General features: G+C 45.3%; 1 protein-coding gene and 1 long non-coding RNA gene across 11 annotated transcripts; both read left to right on the top strand.

Moving 5' to 3' along the window:
• The first annotated feature begins 287 nt into the window (after window positions 1–287).
• On the top strand, window positions 288–14,250 carry RNF4 (ring finger protein 4). 10 transcript variants are annotated; one of them, XR_014945535.1, is made up of 9 exons: window positions 288–364; window positions 3,223–3,390; window positions 3,877–3,997; window positions 4,746–4,825; window positions 6,106–6,115; window positions 8,181–8,346; window positions 11,253–11,301; window positions 11,687–12,487; window positions 12,896–14,250. XR_014945535.1 is itself a non-coding variant. In XM_015862667.2 (8 exons), the coding sequence occupies exons 2-8, from the start codon at window positions 3,332–3,334 to the stop codon at window positions 11,834–11,836; spliced, it is 579 nt and encodes a 192-aa protein (XP_015718153.2). In that variant the 5' UTR covers window positions 288–364; window positions 3,223–3,331; the 3' UTR covers window positions 11,837–14,250. The 10 variants fall into 10 exon arrangements, 9 of the variants coding, with proteins under 9 accessions (XP_015718153.2, XP_015718152.2, XP_015718154.2 ...); XM_015862667.2 differs by having other exon boundaries at window positions 3,223–3,334; window positions 11,687–14,250; XM_015862666.2 differs by having other exon boundaries at window positions 11,687–14,250.
• Window positions 14,251–14,785: 535 nt separating this feature from the next.
• Window positions 14,786–17,162, top strand: LOC146761154 (uncharacterized). The gene is made up of 2 exons (XR_014945536.1): window positions 14,786–15,403; window positions 16,714–17,162. It is a non-coding gene; the product is annotated as an uncharacterized LOC146761154 (long non-coding RNA).
• The last annotated feature ends 1,264 nt before the right edge of the window (window positions 17,163–18,426 follow it).

Below are 18,426 nucleotides of genomic sequence, written 5' to 3'. Positions count from 1 at the left end.
TAATGTATTTCTATTTGAACGTGATGCCAGTTACTAAGTGTTTAATTAAGGCTATGGCAAATATTTAAATGGAAGGAAAACGCCGCTGACATTGGAGCCGTGCAGCTGCTGTTAATGCTCTCCCAGCATTACATTCTCCCTTGTTTCTGGTGGAATTCTTTGTTGCCATCTAGCTGCCGAGATCATTTCCACATCCTTCCAGCTGAACTACAGCTCCCGGCGGGCACGGGCCGGGATGGAGGCGGGGCCGTGATGGATCCACCCCCCGTGACGTGCGGCCGCCATTCCCCGCACCGCCGGTGCAGCCAATGGAGGAAGGGCGGGGGAGCGCCGCGCTGCGCCGTTATCGCTCCGACGGCGGAAGGTGAGCGGGGCCGGGCGGGTCGTGCCGCTGAGCAGAGCCGGGATCAGGGTGAGGGGGGGCGGGTGAAGGCCGCGTTAAGCTGGGGCGGCTGCAGGCCGTGGTGGGGGCAGGGCGGCCGGGTCCGGGCCGGAGTGGGCCTGTGTGTGCGGAGCGGTGCGGCCTTGTCCGCGGATCGGGAGCTTCGTTCCCTCCCAGCCGAGCCTGAGGCCTCGGGCCCGGCCTCCCAGTGCTGCATGAGCTGCTGCCGCCCGACGATGGGAGCGGGGCCCTGCGCCGTGACACGGCGCTGCGGGGCGGCTCCTCCCGAACCGGGCCGCGTCCGTCCGTGTGTCTGGGCCTTGTTGAACGCGAGCTGCGGCCTAACGACAGGAAAACCCTGCGAGGGAGCTGCATAGAGCTCGTGTAATGAGCCGACAGCGTCGGGTTTGGTTGGCGTTACAAAGTGGGTCAGGCGGCCAAATGGCAGCTCGGGCTGCGTTCCCGTGGCTGTGCCTTGTGGTCTCATGGTCAGTGTGTGCGTGGTGCCCGGGCTGCAGCTGGGCCGGGGGGCTTGGCTGCTTCTCCTCATGCCGAGCTCCTGGGGCACTGCGAGGCCGAGATGGGGAGATGGAATCCATTGGTGTCTGCTATTGGTGAACTTTGTGTATTGCATCCGGAGGAAAAGCAGGGCTGGCTCTGAAGACACCCGAGACACACGGCTGAGGTTCGCAGTGTCCTCTGGCTCAGCCCTGATAGAGCTGGATGTCCAGGCAGCTTTTGGAGCACCACCCTGCCCAAAAGGACCTGGGGGTAACGGAGGATGGAGAGCTGGACATGAGTCAGACATGAATAAAGATTTAGATAAGATATAGGGAAGAAGGGTTTTTTTGCTGCCTGGTGGGAAGGGGAGCTCTCAGTCTCCAGATTATGCCTCTGGGCCTGGCCCTGAGCACCACTGCGAGGAGAACCACAGAGCTTATTTTTTTCTATGGGCTGTTGTGAGTGCACTGAGAGGGCTTAATAAGAGAGGAGGTGAGGAAGCACATTTGAAGGCGCAACCTGTCCCGCTCTGACAAATCCTCATTCTAGAATCTGGAACTGATTATGTTACAGACATAATAGATGACTTTGTTAATGGCTGCAGCTGGAGCTTTGGATGCTTCTGGTTTGGGGTTGTGCCCCCCAGTGCCTGCTCGTGCTGTTGGCTGCTGGTTGAGCAGTGTGTGCTGGAGGGGATCTCACAGCCCTTATGGGTTGATGTGGGTGTCTGGGCCTGTGAGTGGTCCTGGGGCTTTGAAAGCCTTTAGGTGCTAATCAGTGAAAAGGTGCCTAAACGAGCAGGATTTGTAGCTGTTAATTCTATTCTTATGTAATGGTAACTTGATCTGCGTTGTACCAAAGAAAGTAAGCTTGGCTTCATTTTTCCTCCTCTTTGTGGTATGGATAGTTACCACTGGGGGAAGCTTCCTGAGTAAGCCAGGAACCTACTGTAGAAATCTGCAGCCACACAGAAGAGGTTTGTTCTTATACAGACAGAAACATTGCCAGGTCAGGAGGCGTCATCCACAGCAGTAACAAGCTCCAGCAGTCTGCTTTCCCTCAGTGGATGCTGCTGGATTTTCCCTCTATGGGTTTTACAGCAGTGGGCTCCCCATGGATATCCATCCTCAGCTTTCCTCTTGAAAGAAGCTCCCAGAGAAGTTCAGATTTAAACCCTTAGCAGACTAGAATGGGGCAGGAGCGTTGGGGTTTTGTGTAGGTTCTGTATTAAGCATAGATACATCAGGTTGCCGTGAGAGACTCCAATGAAAACAGTTCCAGCTGTTGGTAATTTTAAAGCTTGTATGAAGATGAATTCCTTGTGATCCTCAGGTATGTATGTCGGTATTCTCCAGCCTTTTATTCTCAAAGTATTTTTCCAGCTCTATATCAGAGGAGAGCTGAGGAAGTTGTAGCTTGGCTTTCTGGGTTAAGCTGAGAGGTGGGGAGAAAGCTTCATTCATTGGGAGGTGAAATCTCAACCTGTAAGCAGTAGGATGAGGTGCACACACTGCACCTGGATACAGAATGGAATGGGACTGAGAAGGGTTGTGTGGCTGAGTTCTGTTTGCAGGGAGCATCTTTTGGGTTTCCTGCATTGAGTACAGGCAGTGAAGTGTGTGAGTCAGAGTCGGTTCAGCAGTGCTCAGGTGTGTGCCCGTGTTTGTATCCAGAAGTGTTAGGAACTCACTGGGTTGCAGTTGTGCAGACATGGGGCTGTTCAATGAGCCACAGCTGGCACCTTTCATAGCCAGAGCTGTGAGCAGAGAGCTCAGCCCTGCAGGGACAGTGGGGCTGGGTCATCCAGCAGCTGGCTGCCTGCTGAGCAGGGCTCGACCCCTGCCATTGTGAACAGTGGTGTTTCTTGGAGCCTTTCTACACAGCCATGTCTGTTCTCCACTTGCCTTAGGTTCATTTTGAGCTGCTTAGCTCCCACATTTTGTCTGGCTGTGGTTTGGAGAATAGAGGACTGCTTATCTGTAATTTTTGTTCTCTAAGGATGGCTTCTTACAGCATGAATCCTGGTTATTTCTGCCCCCACACAAACATTACCTTCAAATAATAGGTTGTTTTTTCAGATAAAGCTTAATTGGGACTCCTTATATCTTTCTGGTTTGCTGCTAAACACCAGAGTAAGTCAGTTTAACTAAGAAACAAGTGAGCCTTAGTGAGGCTTCAGGCCCTGCTTGAGGGGTCCATAGCTCTGATACTAAACTTGTGGGACTTCCATTCCAGCTCTGGTCAGAAGCTCGTGGCTCAGAACCGACATCCTTAAGTTCGGGTGTGTGTGAGAGAACAAGAATTACAGATAGGTAATCTTCTCTCTTCTTTTCTTATAGGTTTGGAAGAACGTCATTCTAAGATACTGAGAAATCTGGACTTTTTAACAGTGTACTGCCTAAAGAAATATAAGGAATTGAGAATTGTAGCTTCCTTGCGTTTAATTTTATGGTATTTATACCTCTTATTTTTTCTGTAACTCTGTATCAAGAAACACCATGAGTACAGTAAGTATTTTACTGATCAATGCAAAAGTGATTCTTAAAATATATTTATCTTATTTATATAAATCTTGGTAACAGTTTACTGTAAATACGCTGCAGCACTAATTTGCCATTTAACTTCATGTTCTGTGATACTCAGAAGTTTCTCATCTGTAGGTGCTATAGCAGCGTTTCAGAAATAACTCAGAGCATGAGTGAAAACTGATGGCATTGATTGGCTGGAAGTTAATACCTGGTGTCATTGTGAGCTCATCTTCCCATGTAGACCTTCAGAATGTAGCGTGGCTTTTTCTTTTGTGATTCAGCTGGTGGGAGACCTGGCATGAAGTCTGCTCCTTGATGAGATCAGTTCAGATAGGAGTCATTTACCGCTGTTATATTTATGCTACAGGCTTCTAGCGGTGTGTTTTGTTTACCTTGATGTTGGAAAGGTGGGGGCTGCATTAGTATTACTCCTAAAGAACGTACTAAGGCTTTCTTCTCTCTTAGACTCCAAGAAAGCGCCGTGGAGGATCAGCTAACTCTAGGCAAGCTCAGAAACGAAGCAGACTGATAGCTTCTACCACAGAGATGGCTTCAGAAGGAGAGCCAATAGAACTGGAAGAAAGTGGTAAGCTTTCTTTTGAACTATATAAGAAAACAGGCTGCTCCTGGAGTGCTGGGAATCCACGTAATGTGTTTTTGCCAGTTTCAAGGCCCTTTGAAGGGGAGTGAAAGCTACTTATTTAACAAAGGACATAGTATGGAAGCAGTGAACAGCAGCAAGCCTACTGACAGCTGTTTAAGATTGTTACTGGGGTGCAATTGCTAATAGGTGAATTAGGTAAGAAAGGTGCATGTGTGTTGCTCGCACATCCAGTTATCTGGTCCGATGCACTCGGGGTTACTGCAGCTGCCACTTCAGATAACAGCAAACTAAATTTGGAAACTTGCAAGTAAATAAATGGCTTCTTGTGGTTTTGCTATGTATTTGGCTTTTGAAAGTTATATGAGATATGATACTGGAACACTTACAGCGCAGGACTGGAAAAGAAATATCCTGTTTGATTCATGTTTTAAAGTGTGATAAACGTTCTCCTATATTAGATGAATGTGTTGCTGTGCACCTCTCACAAGATACTGATATATCAGAAAGCACATGAGGTCAGTTAGTTGTGCACTGCAACTTGCAGAAGCTGTTAATACTGTATATATAGACCGCTGACAGCAAAGTTTGAATGAAAAGTTGAGTATGTTACCAAAGAGAAGAGGGATGGGCAGTGTTGTATGATACCTCAGCCTGTTATACACTGTTATACACTGATGGGTAACTTTACTCCTGTGAGCTCTGATTTGTGTTCTAACATTATGTTTTTAAGCTGGTGAAGAAGTAGTAGATCTCACGTGTGAATCTTCTGATCCTGTAGTAGTTGATCTAACTCACAATGATTCTGTTGTGGTAAGTAGTGACATGCTTATCTAAATGCTGTAGTCAAATGAGTTCTGTGTTCTTGCTGCTGATAGAGTCTAAGGATGAGCTGAAAGTTGGCTTTTCAGTACATGCATTCCTTTGAAATGTGTATTGACCTACATTAGGAGATTTGTGCAATACAAGCAAATGGATACACTCCCTGCAGAAGTAAATTTACTCTGTACAACACTGGGCCTCGGGTCATAGCTTACCAGAGCCTTAGTTTTTCAGAAGACAGGCTTCTTAGTTTGTCTTCTGGCATCTCAGTAAGTAGCCTATGTTAAAGGGTTAAAGTGTGGCTCTTATTTAGCATTTCACAGCTCACATCCAATTCCAGATGGACCTATTAATGTGTCTGCATCTGTGACTACCACCTGCAGGTGATGAGCACAGTCTGTTGTAGCTTGTTGCTCCCAGTCTTGGGGTTATATTACCCATCATGGGTCATGTAAGTAAATGCCATTTAAAGCTGAAGGTGTGTTGAATATTTCAAAGAAAAAGGCTGATGATTTAAACAGAAAATCAAAGAAGTAGCAGTAAGTCTTCAGCATGACAAATAGGAAGTGTTCAGGCATCTACAAGTTGCCTGAGCAACTAGGAGCTAGTTAAACTTTATAGCAAGTCTTTGAAAATTCACTTTTTGGTTACGGTTGTTATTAAAGCTTGAGCAGTATTTGATCCAGGCTGCAGTGTAGTTAATAACGCTGGTTTTGGGATGCCACTGCTGCCTTGCAGAGCCAAAAACAAGCAGCGGGAATAACAGTTTGTTGCTGAGCAAGTACAAGGGGAATGCTGCAATCCTTATAGCATGGTTTGCGTTGCCCTGGCTTTGGTTCCGCTGAATGTAACAGCGGGTTGGTTTTCTGTTCATTTTTCAGCAGTTAGTGTTATTTGAAGTGTTCATGGATAACACACCTGTACCTCTATTCTGGGGGGAGGAGGAGATAAAGCTGCCTCCAGCCTCAATCAAGTTGGGGTACTGAAACTGGGGAGCAGAGAGGAGATTAAGATGGTTCCTAAGCTGCCTCCATTTCCTTCCCTTAGCAGCAAAACCCAAAGTAATCGCTTAATAAACGAGTCACTTCTCTGAAACTATTTTAACATTTTGTTAATCAAGATGACATTGTGGTATCCTAAAATTCTTACTTTGCCTTGTTGTTGGTTTCATAGCTATTCGGGTGCTTGTACATAAAACTTCAGTGCATGCTACAGTTTAACTTTATTTTTCTTTTCCCTCCCATGCTGTGTGTGTTGGTTCATCGTTGAAGATCATTGAAGGTGAGTTTCCATTTTACAAGCATCAAGGAATTGTCCTGAACTTTTCCTTTCCCAACAAACATAAGCAGCATGGGTTGAAACTGCTTTCATGGAAAGACAGAGAGCAGTGCTGTAGTACCTGGCCAGCACCTCAGGGAATGGATTCAATCTATGTTTCAGAGTCTCTGTGAAAGCTGATGTGAAGTATCTGAAATAAAAGCCACTGGATGTTCTTAGAATACATTTTTCTTCTCCAGTGCAGAAGTTCCATAAGCATGAAGTCATCAGTCACTTGGGTTAGCCTTTGTAGCAGTGGAATATCTGCTTTGAGTAAGACCTTGTTCAAAGGCCTTATTAACCTGTGTTGCACAGGAGGAAATGAGGTAGAAAGATATCAAAGGTCGTGCTGCTTTCATTATGTAGTCTGACACTCCTCAAATGTAGCACTGATCAGTGCTAACAAGTTGGGTGTTTTCTGCCTCAGGTCTAATTGTAGACAAGGTATAACAAAACTAATCCTTTGTACCTTTCAGACCTTATTCTGATTACAATACCCGAGGTCTGTTAATAAGCTGTTGTCTCGCTCCAATTTAGGAGTGAGGCAAAGGTTCTTTTGATATGTTATGCCCGGCGTGAGATTAAGAAGAAGAGCATTCAAATGTTGATCCGACCAGTTTATTGGAAATGATAGACAATTGAGGGGATGGGGAAGGGAGAGTGACGAATGCCAAAAGCGTAGGGGAGAGCAGCAGCGGAGTAGCAGGCCGCAGATCGATGAAACGCAGAGAAGATGGTCAGAGTAGCGAGGTCTCAGGAAGTGGAGTCTTGGGCAGCGAGGTCCCTCGGAGCAGAGTCTCGAGCAGCAATCCCAGAAGAGATAATAGGCAGCAGTAGGACAACGGTGGAGGAATCTGAGGTCAGATACCTAGATGCCCACAAAACCGTGGTTTGTCCGTGCCCTTTTTATCCTTCTTTCCAGCCTTCTAGAGATTTCGGGACGGCTCGGGTCAGTGTCTTGTGACTTCCTCAGAGATGTCAATCTTCCTTGAGATGGGCCAACACGAAAGACCACTTAAGGGCCATCAGTCCTCAGAGATGGCCATCTTCCTTGAGATAGGCCTACACAAAAGACCACTTAAGGGCCATTGATCAGTATCTTATCTCCCTTTTGTAGCTCCCGGACTTGTCCATCTCCTAAACAAAGGGATTTCTCAAACCTTGGTTCCTGTGTATTTCAGACAAAGGGAGTCCAGGAACCTTGGCCAGGACTTGCCTGAACTTGACCATTTCAGCAAACTTTGAGACAGTACTGTAAAAAGCATGGCCTCTTACAGCTGTTAGCTGCTTACCTAGAATGTAATCCATTTGGGGCTATAAAGGAAGGAAGTGGAAAAAAACAACAAAACAAAATCCCCACATGCAATAGAGATTATAGCTCAATAATTGTGCAAGGACTTCTAAATGTTGTGGCTATTTATGTAATCATTATTAAGGCTCCATGGTTGGTGTTCGTGATGGAGCTGCAAAGAAATAATTCTTGTGTGCAGTTTCTGATGGTGAAAAAGCCAACAGCGGTTCTATAACCTCTGGGTTTTATGGGCTCAGTGATTTTGTTCTGTTCTGGTATGACTGAGAAACAAAAGCAACTACGTCATTTAAATGTGCCACTTAAGCGACTCTTCTGTCACTTGTGAAAAATGACTTGACTTTATTACCAGAATAATGACCTGAGGTGTGTGTGTGTTTGTCCATATGGTCAGTAATCCCCTGAAGCAGCAACTGGCTGCTGGCAATGATATCGGTGCTCTAAGCAGTTTAGGTAATTGTGGGGGATGGTGCTCCCTTCTAATCTCAAGCTTTATACAGGTCTGAACAAAGTGCTCGCTGTTACCAAACCTTTTTGCCCTGCCACCTCACTGTGCTCCTCGGAAACTTGAGTCTTCTCTACCCCCTTTTATTTATTTTAAACAATCAAATGGTTGTTGTTGTGTTTGTTGTTTTTTTTTTTTAATTCTTCAAGGTAGTAAAAGTGTTGTAGAATTCACTGTATGTATTTTTAAGGTATATCTAAATAAATAAATTACAGAGAATCGACAGCGGAGGAGAAATCTCAGACTAAGAGGCCAGCGGCAGTCAGACAGCTGTGTGCTTAGTAGCGATGATGAAGATGAAACGAGAGATAATGATGTGTATGTCACAGATAAAGTGTCTCGAGAGCTGGGACCACTGGAGGATGAAACTGCAAGCTCCAAGTATGTATGTCTATGGCCTAACAAACATTGAGTTGTGTTCTGCGCACACAGGGCTGATTCGGATCATTATGGTCTGGTTTATCTTTGAAATCATAACTTAGTTTCCACTTCGAATTCACAGATTGAGACATGATTGCATTGTAGAGAAATGTGGTATATTTGAAAATATGCTTTTGGGAAACAAAAAAGCAGATTCTACTAAGGGCTGTAACATAGGCTTTTGTTGACAGTAGTGCAGTGTGCTTAGGCCATACTGTTCAGGCTGTATTATCACTGACTGTCTCTGACAAGGAAATAGATTAAACCAAACTGCATCTGAAGTGCAGTGGATGATAAACTAAAGAAAATAAATCTGTTTTTCTTTGCATTATATATATTTCCTAAGCACCTCCTGCATACTTAAAATAGAATCAAACTTCTCAACTGACTGAGAGCAGTTACTGAGGAGGGACGGCTGTTCTTATCTCTGACAATCTTGAATAGAGTATCCCTGGCTGACCCTGTGGCATGAGGTACTGGATCTGAGCCAAGTGAATGGCATTTACAGCACAGCTGATCTGCCTGCTGTAGTTACCAGGGAGTGAAGGATAAGAAGTTAGCAAGATGCTGATAATTTCCAGGCTGAAGAGCAGTGGTGGGAGATTTTGTTTTGAATTTTAAGTGGTCTATCACACTGACAAGGAGAAGTCAGTGTAATAATGAGGATGTGCTAACTCACCTTCTTTGCATCCCAGTGTCTGCAGGCATTTATATGTGACCTTAAAGCTCAGATGTTGTTAATCCTTTTTTTGGGTACCTTCAACTCAGATCCAGCTGTGCAGCCCAGCTGTCCTATGAGTTAAGACATGCATTGTGATTTAAAAAACCAAACTCACAAATGTCTGGATGCTGGCAGTAACTTCTTTCTTCTAACACTCAGAGGCATTTTAAGGTGGACTCCGTAACAGCCTCTTTGAGCACGTTTTGGGAAGCAGCACATCACGCTGATCCTACCTTGTTGGTGGGCTGTGAGCCCTTTAGTTTACTAGAGGACAGTATGGGAGAGAACTTGGATACAGGAACATTGGTTTTCGGGTTATTAAATGTGCGATGTGAAGTTCCTTGTAGCATATGAGAGCAGTGCTCTTTGTTGTTGAATTTACAAACTTGTTACTTTGGGCCTGTTTTTGGTTAATGTAAAAATGGAACGTTTAGTTGCCTCAAGCTCATACTTCTCTGTTAGAGATGGACCTCCTTGCTCTTGCTCTGTGTAGACAAGGCTAAGACAGCTCAGTGATGTAACTTCTATCATTGTCATGAAGGTGAGGTTATAGTTTCACACCATACATGGCTCTGGCAGACTACAGAGTTGAGTTAGTCTTGCTCATGTGAAGGTTATCATCAGTTGTAATTAGTTATTGAGTTGGTATTATAGCCTCAATTTGAGTAGTAAAAAATGGAGAAATTAATGGAATTTAATTATGTATGTGAAACTAGGGATGGACTTCAGTATTACTTGCTGCTTGAATTAACGATTATGGGATGAAGGATATCTCAAGCTTCTTATCCTTGTTGTCATTAATGAATTATATAAACTGTTGCTTAACACGGGAGATGATGGCAGGATTACAGAACTGCAGGGGTCGGAAGGGGCTTCTAGAGATCACCTGAGCCAACCTCCTGCTGGAACAGGCTCCCTGCGGTAGCATAGATCAGCATCCAGAGAGATCTTTAATACCTCCAGAGGAGACTCTACAACCTCTTTGTGCAACCTGTTCCCAGTGCTCTGTCACTATCACTGTGAAAGATGTTCTTCGCATGCACAGTAAAGCCAAGAGTTTATGGTGTAGAGTTCCTGAAGCTGCTTACTGTGAAACTTACAGTATCATGACGGCTTCCCTTTGCCCAAGAACCCTGAACATAGAGTGGTGTAGCTTGTATTGGTGGAGTTGTGACTTTGTAGAGCTCTTAGTCCAGTTTTGGCCATGAATTGATAAAACATGCGGTCAGTAGTTGTGACATTGAAGTCATTTACTTGCAAAGTAGCCTCTAAATTTTACCTCTGAAGTGTATACCTCTAAAATGTTATCCTAGATGTAGCATTTGGATTATATCAAGAAAACTCCTTGTTAGGTAAGGGTAAATTAATGAAGACAAAACTGGAAAAGTTCTTACTTGTTTGTTTTCTGGTTGCAGCAGAAGCAACTTCTGTAAGGTTGTGATTACTGTGCTAAGACTATAGGCCTAAAATATAGTGTTTACACATAAAATGTAAGTGCTTTTCTGGAAGACATCTCATTCTTAAAGAAATAAAACAAAGAAAACTCCCACACATACAAAAAACCCACAACAAAATCAACAATGACAGCACTGTAGGTCTTTGTTCTCCATGAGATCATTAACTGGTGTGTCTTGGGCAGCGAATTCAGAGACATGGAAACAGTTGCAGTGTAAAAAGAGAGCCAGTCCGAAAATATGCCCTATGTAATCATTCATTTTATAAGGAGGGAGTTTGTGGTACATCTATGTTGCTGGGTTGGGACATCACTTAACTGGGATATGGGATGTGTTAATTTAACAGCCTGTTTCATTTCTGGAATGAATGGTAACAAAACCACGTAGCTGTCCTTTAGTAACAGAACTGATACGGTCTCTTGAAGCTGAGCATTGCTGTGTGTGCTGCATGGTGTATAGGCTGCTGAAGGATGAATGGAAACCAAGAAGCTGCTTCCCTTTGGTGACAGAGACCCAAACTGTTTATTGAATGCAACAAATGGATGTAATTAAAGATATGTGGGGATCTTCAGATGAAACGTCATGACTTGTCAATGCGGTCAGATGATGGTGTGACATTTTATGTTTCAGTAACTCTCAGTGTACCATTAAATTGATGTATGTGTGTTTTGTTTTATTCCCTTTACCACAAGGCCTTCTGGTACTGTTAGCTGCCCAATTTGCATGGATGGCTACTCGGAGGTAAGGATCCACATTGTCATTTGTCTTTCTTAGAGGGCAAATGGGAAGAAGGCGAACTGCACAACTCCTTTGGGATGTATGAGACAGTACAGATAGCTGGCTTGAAGTGCAGGCTTGGGTTCTAAGGTAAAACTAGGGAGTAGCGTAGGCAGAGGGAGAAATAGGTGATGAGGAGACACTGAGAGTTAGGCTTGTTATTACAGCAGTGATGTGTTGCCTGTGGGCACCAAAGTGGTGTTTGGTGCCAGCAGACCAGCAGAGCTGAATTCCTTGTTTGCCTGCTGTAGGGATCCTGCTTTAGCAGGGGGTTGGACTCGGTGATCTGCGGAGGTCCCTTCCAAGCCCTGCAGCTCTGAAACGCCTGTTGTGGTTTCTTTTCTTCCAGATTGTGCAGAGTGGACGACTCATTGTGTCAACCAAGTGCGGCCACGTCTTCTGTAGTCAGTGCCTCCGCGACTCTCTTAGGAACGCCAACTCCTGCCCAACCTGTAGGAAAAAGCTCACTCATAGACAATACCATCCGATTTATATATGAGTACTTACGTTTCTCAGGACAGATTCAACTGGATTTTGGGGAATAATGTCATGTTTTCAATGCTCTGAAGATTTGAGGAGCTGCAGGTTGTGCACACGTCCAAATAAAACTGATTTTTTTGAGAATAACTCAAGGAAATAACTTTCCTTCTACTTTTTTAATGCGTGAATAAGAGGGGTTTGAATATTTTGTTATTTCTTCTTCTTGAGATTATTCCCACCATCGCGTACCGATATGGGATAGTTACCTTCCAAAGTACAGATGAACAGTTTGCCGTTCCATTGCGCTTTGATTTTTCTCCTAACAGATGCTCGTTGTGTATTTCTTTCTGCTAAATCGCCTTTGCCCGAGTAGAATAAGTTCTGTAAGAATGGATCGTTTCATCATTAACTGAATTGTCATCTGGGGGCAACACAGTCAATTAACCTGCTGTTAACCAGCAATCAGGTGGGTTTTTAAGCAGACAGCTTGAAGGTGTAGATGTTGTTATGGACTCCATGAGATCTGTGGCCCAGTCATCAGCGCATGCACCGTGCGGAGACCGCCAGGGATTCCTGTGTGTGAACCACAACGCTGCGTTTGGTTTCCAATGTGATGAGATGCTCTCCTGGGTTTACTGCAGTTCTATGGAGCTCTGTGGCTGAGGAGCAGGTAGTGTCCTCTAGGCTTCCTAGTGATGAATGAGAAGCAAATTGTATGCTTTGCTCTCGGCAGCTGAATACCAAACTACCCAGGTAGATCTTCTTACTGTATCGAGTGTACCCAATGCAATGCTTCACATTCACTGCGCTCACTTCATTGCTCTCTTCAATTGCTGTACTGACACACCTGACTGGTTTTAGCCTGATGCGTAGGATTAACATTTAAATAATTGTAATGCTACAAATTGAGAGGGACGAATAACTTTATTGAATCTCCTTGCTCTAAAGGCCATGCATCCTTTGTGGGCGTGATGCTGAGAGACGTCAGGAGCCTGTCTTGGGGGGAGCTCTGTGTTTAACAGGGCAGGAAGGCGCAGGTTTAGGCACTATTGTCTGGTCACCTCTTTTTTTGTTCCAGAACAGAGTTAAAAATGTCTGCCTTAAACCAGTGGAAATCTGCAGGCTGATGTTGGATTCCAGATGAGCTGATGCAAACAGGATAATAACCGAGATCATTAAAATCGGTGTGGTGTGCTCCACGTGTGCTGTAGCTGCATCTGAGAAGGCTGAAGTTTGGTATGTAAAATAAATCCCAAGTGAGACTGTCAGGTGCCCGAAGTGTTGATTATGAAAAACCTTAGCAGTAGTATTGAGGGCTCTGGGCACCGTGCGGCTGTAGGATGCATTCAGTTAGCAATGGCTCTGATGCTTCTTTGCTGACTTGTCCTAGGGATCAGTAGGAAGCCTTTAATTAAAGCAGCTCTTTTAATTAGCCATCTCAAGTTCTCTATTGAAGATTGCATCCCAAGAGCCACGTTTCTTATTAGGATGTTGAGGGGCGTTACTGGGTGTAATAAAGCATCCCAAACTGCTGGGTAAAGGCCAGCTGCACAACAGCAATACCTTCCTATGTGTTCTGGGGAAGCTTGGCTTTGGTTCTGTTACCAGCACAATGCAGGTCCTGCACTGTGGCAATACTGTAATACCAGGAGGTTACACATCTCTCCTTCCTATGGACCCAAAAGTGAAGGAACACAGCAGCCTTATAGGGTGGGTAGCACAGCGAGGGCTGGAAGTTCTGCTCCAAAAAAGTTGAAATGATGCAACAGTCCTAAAGGTGACTTAAAATATGAATGAAGAGAAGAAGCAGCCCAACATTAAACTGTGAAAATATTTAAAGGTCGTGAAGGGGGAAGAACTTGAGGGCAGTTTTCACTGGGTGGCTGCTGCGTCAGGAGGGTGGTACCGAGGGGATGTAATGGATCACCTCCAGCTGGGGCTGCAACACATCCATGTGGCTGCCATAGTTACAAGCTGGAGCCTAACATGACTTAGCACAGCTCCCTCCGTGTAAATACCACTGAACAGTTTGTGCTTCGGTAGCCCTGATTGGAACCTAGAAACCCAAACAGTGAAATATTTAACAAGAAGGGGTTTTTTTTAGCTTCTGTGTACCCTGTGAAGTGCCACAGGTCTGTGCTTCTTAAACATTGAGTTCTCAGTACGTGGACAAATGCTAACTTGCATTTTCCTTGTTTAGTTAAATGGAAAAGGAAACCCCGATATATTTGCGTTCCGGTGATGTTTCACGTTGGCAAGAGCCAATAGATAATATAAAGACTTTTTCCATTCTGTAAATGTATGTCTCGTTGTATATAGTTCAATTTCTCCTGTATTTAATTGTATTCATGTCTGTATGTCACATCTATGTTGGACTCTGCTGGTAAACAAACAGCTCTTTCAACAGGTGGAAATAAAAACGAATTTGCTCAATGAGGTGTTATTCCTTTTAATGGCCAGTGATGGTTCCAAGCATTCTGAAGGGCTGCTGTGTGTTGGCAGAGCTGCTGGTGCTTCAGCTTAGGTCCAAAGCTTGGGATCTAGACTTAGGGTCTGGGCTCAGCTCTTTCTTGTTGGTGCCACCTGGCAGCTGAGGGGATGGGGTGGGTCGGGGATTGGGAGCTTAAGGCTGAGCTTAGTGAGATGGAGAGCGGCGGTGGAGGGACTGCACATCTGGATAGGAAGAGGCCAGCAATGCTCCCTTCTTCATTAATTTTACATGGCAATCCAACCCGTTTCACATGGCTGTACAGCAGACTGATGGATCATTTCAGGTCTGGGTATGATTAATTAAAAAGAAACGTGGCTCCTGAAAGCTGCGTCATGTATCTGCCCTCATCTGCCTGTTCCAAGCCCTGTGTGTGCTGTGAGTGATTATAAGCCAATAACAGCAAATGTGTTGCAGAATTTCAGCGTGCTGGAGGCAGACTGAGCTGGCAGATGAGTGCACAACCTGCCTGTATCCACCACGTGCTGCTGACTGATGCTGTCCCCTAATGCAGATGCATATTGTGCCCTCTGGATGTACCATGAGATGCTGAGTGCACACCTCCATCCACACAGCGCCTTCCTCCCGTAACATGAGCCTCAGTGGGAGGCACCAACTGCATTTGTATCCATTGCATTAGAGGACGGCGCTAAATGCGGATTAAATGATTAATTTGGTTGTTTACAATGGAGCTGCAGTGCTTATTCCCAGGTGCAAAGGCTCGAGCTGCATTAGGAAACACCATCTCACAAAATAAATGCCCTAATTTGTCTCTTTCTCTTATCGCTCTTTAAGAAATAATCGCCAACAGATCTTTTCTGCCTGCTCTGCCCCGTCTCCTTGCAAACAATGGCCCGTCCAAGGGCATCTCCCAGCTACAGCTGCTGCTACCTGCAAGGGAATATGTAGCAGCCTTCACCCCGGGATCACCTTGGAAACGGCAGAGCAGCTTCCTGCAGTGTCCAGAGGAGAGCTGGGTGTTGTGCAGGGCAACAAGGAGGCCCTGCTCCAGACTGTGCTGCCTGCTTGGACACAACACCCAGGCTCAGGCTGATTCCTCACATCCAACCTTGACTGCTCAGCCGTAGGTATGATGGGGTGAGTATTACCTGCAGGTTCTGGGGCTGGGAAGTAGGTTTAAGTCTCGTATAGATACCAGGGATGGAGATTGTTTTGTCTGTTCACTGGGGATTTATTCAAGAGCCGTGCTATTGATGTGGCCTTGAGGAGTAATGGGAAGGGATTGCACGTGGTAACCAGAATGAAGTGAAAAGCATTAATTAGTGTAATTATTTGGTGGAGCAGAACTCTTTTGTCAGAACCAGCTGAGTCCATTGGGAAGATGATAACCCTGTTTGTATTGTTTTGTTTTTATTTATAGGATCAGGGCAGTGGGCACCAGGAACATCCCTGGTGCTGCGAGGCCAACTTCCCCCACTGCGATGTCAATGGGGAAATAGGAGAAAGCAGGCATTGGAGTTGCCATAGTGACTCTGAGGTTGGGCTGGTGGAAAAGGTTACAGGGACCCGGGTGCATCCAAAGGGCTCATTTTAAGCAAACACTTCCATTTTTCTGCACTATTTTTCTTCTCTTGTGCAGATACATGAATGACCTCATGTGCATTGTGTGGGGCATTTGGAGACCGCCTTCTGTGCTGAACTGTGGGCCACACAACAAGCATTTAAGAACACACCTAGGGTGAAATCAAGCAGTGGTGACTCATTGAGATATAGACAGGCAATGTCCTGCTGATGCCCCGTCCCTGGAGGTGCTCAAGGCTGGTTGGATGGGCCCTGGGCAGCCTGATGTGGTGGGAGGTATCCAGCCCATGGCAGGGGTTGGGGCTGGGTGGGCTGTGAGGTCCTTCCACCTGAAACCACTCTGTGATTCTATTGAGTAGGAAGCACTGCAGCATTCTATTGAGTGGGAAGTCCATTGGCTCCCTGCAGCAGTCTTTGAAGTGCAGCATCTCACCCTGCAACAAGAAGCTGTACAGTAACCGGTGCATTGCCTTTTGTAAGGCTTGAACAGTCAAATCACTACGGGTTGGTAAATGGTAGAACATGAGCATTTATTAAAGTCTATAAGGTGCTGTTTTAGTGTTTTACTGCCACTTAAAGAGGAAAAAAAAAAGCTCTTGAACTGATTTAATAAAGGCTTGAAGGATGATGCTTCAGCAAACCATCCCAAATGCTGTCACAAGGCAGTGGGGATACATCTGTTTGCTGCAGGAATCCTGAGCCATCTTTACTCGTGATAACAAAGCAACAAGTACAGCTTTTAAAGCGCTGTCAATATCAGATAGCAGTTCTTAAGTTGTTTTACAGAGGTTTGATTTGTGCTTCATTTATTTCCCACCGTATGATCCCTCTGACTCCTTACATGCTGCTGCTGCTGTGTTTTGCAGGAGAGAACCATCATTTAGTTGGGCTGAAGCGGCTTTTTGACAGAGCAACCTGCTCTGTAGATAATGAGCCTTTCCAGTCGTCCATGATTTACTGTGAAAACCAAACGCTGGATAAAGTGCTGGAGAGACTCAGAAGGAAGACCTGCAGTGTTTGGATTTCCATGGTATACAAGGGAACCCGAGGCCAAGGAGGTGAAATAAATGTAAAAGAGGAAACCCAGGCCCTGCGTGCCCTGAACCAGAGCAGCAGCAGCAAGTGCTGTTGGGTGGATAACCTGGGTTAGATTGATTTCTAACCTCAGCACCTCTCACACAGCCTTGCTGAAGTGCATGATGTACTGTGGGGTGTTTTATGTACCATTTACTTACAGGCGTGTCATGAAATCTCCCTTCTTTGTCCCAGCCTGGCTCGAATTTTGTCACAAAGAAATAAAAGAATTCTGATCATACGCCCATCTTTCATCCGACACAACAGCAAGGTCATATCTTTAATTTTGAATGGGTTGACTAAAAGCACTTCATTAGCCAGAAGGGAGAGCTGTTATATGGCCTGGAGGAGCTGAAATGGGATGGAACACTTATGGCATGAAATGAGCATTTATAAAGGTATCATAACCAAACACAGCTCCTGTCTGCTTACCTCAGTTTCATCTGGCAAGAACTGGGATGGCTGGCCAGCAGTTCTTGCTTCTTATTACAGATAAGAAACTGAAAGTTGCCTTTGTGAGGCTGCCCTGCGGACATCAAAGATAATAGCTGTACATGCCTGTAGGGTGATATATATGGGGAATCTCTGTGCCTGTCAAGCAGAATTGAGAGCAATCATTGATCTAAAGTTGTTCTTAGCAGGTCACTGAGACAAAGTGATTGCATAGGTGTTGGAATGCTACGCTGTTATGGAAATCAGCTGGACCAGCTTACCTCTTTTTTAGTGCTTTAGCTGGTATATTCTGCATCCAAGACCTTCATTCTAAACACAGGATGTGTCTACTGAATAGTGTTGGATTGTTCACATTACTGTTCTGACAGAAGCAAGAGCAGTAAAACTTTGTTTGGGACCTTTGCCCTATACTGTCCTGTAGACAAGCATCACAGTTTGGTGATAGGTGTCTGCACACTGCCTGGGGTGTGAGGAACACAAGCTCATGGGCTTTTGCTTGAGTTCTTCTCCATGGCTCTACTCAGACTTGGGATGGAAATAAAGGCTGGCTCACTGTGGAAGAACTGAGAAAGGGAGAGGCAGAAAACAAGAACCTGAAACAGCCCATGACCATTGGCTTCTGCCAGCCTGAGGTTGGAACGTGTTCCATGTGCATATAGAGTCATGGGCTTCCTGAAGGCAGCAGTAGGTATCACTCCTGGTGTGGCTGTCCCTCTGCCTGGACTCACACTATGGACACTGCCATTCCTGTTAGCCAGGCAATGCCACATCCACCAAAGTCCAAGCTGCAGGAGCTGCTGATACTTTAGCAAGGAGAGTCATTTGCTTCCCAGTTAATCTTTTCCAAAGAATCATAGAATGGCTTGGGTTGGAAGGGACCCCAAGGATCACCAAGTTCCAACAGGCAGGGCCACCAACCTCCAGATCTGGTACCAGAGCAGGCTGCCTGGGGCACCATCTATGACAATATGTTCTTTGTTACCCACTATTTTTAAGGCTATCCAGAGAGCTTCTGGAACTTATTTGGGGATATCCTCGTAATAAATGAAATG

Source organism: Coturnix japonica, chromosome 4 (genome assembly GCF_054131305.1).
Source record: "Coturnix japonica strain WE chromosome 4, WE-NBRP24, whole genome shotgun sequence".
Lineage (NCBI taxonomy): Eukaryota > Metazoa > Chordata > Aves > Galliformes > Phasianidae > Coturnix > Coturnix japonica.
The sequence above is the reverse complement of the archived record's forward strand: the minus strand, read 5'-3'. Positions and strand labels throughout refer to the sequence as shown.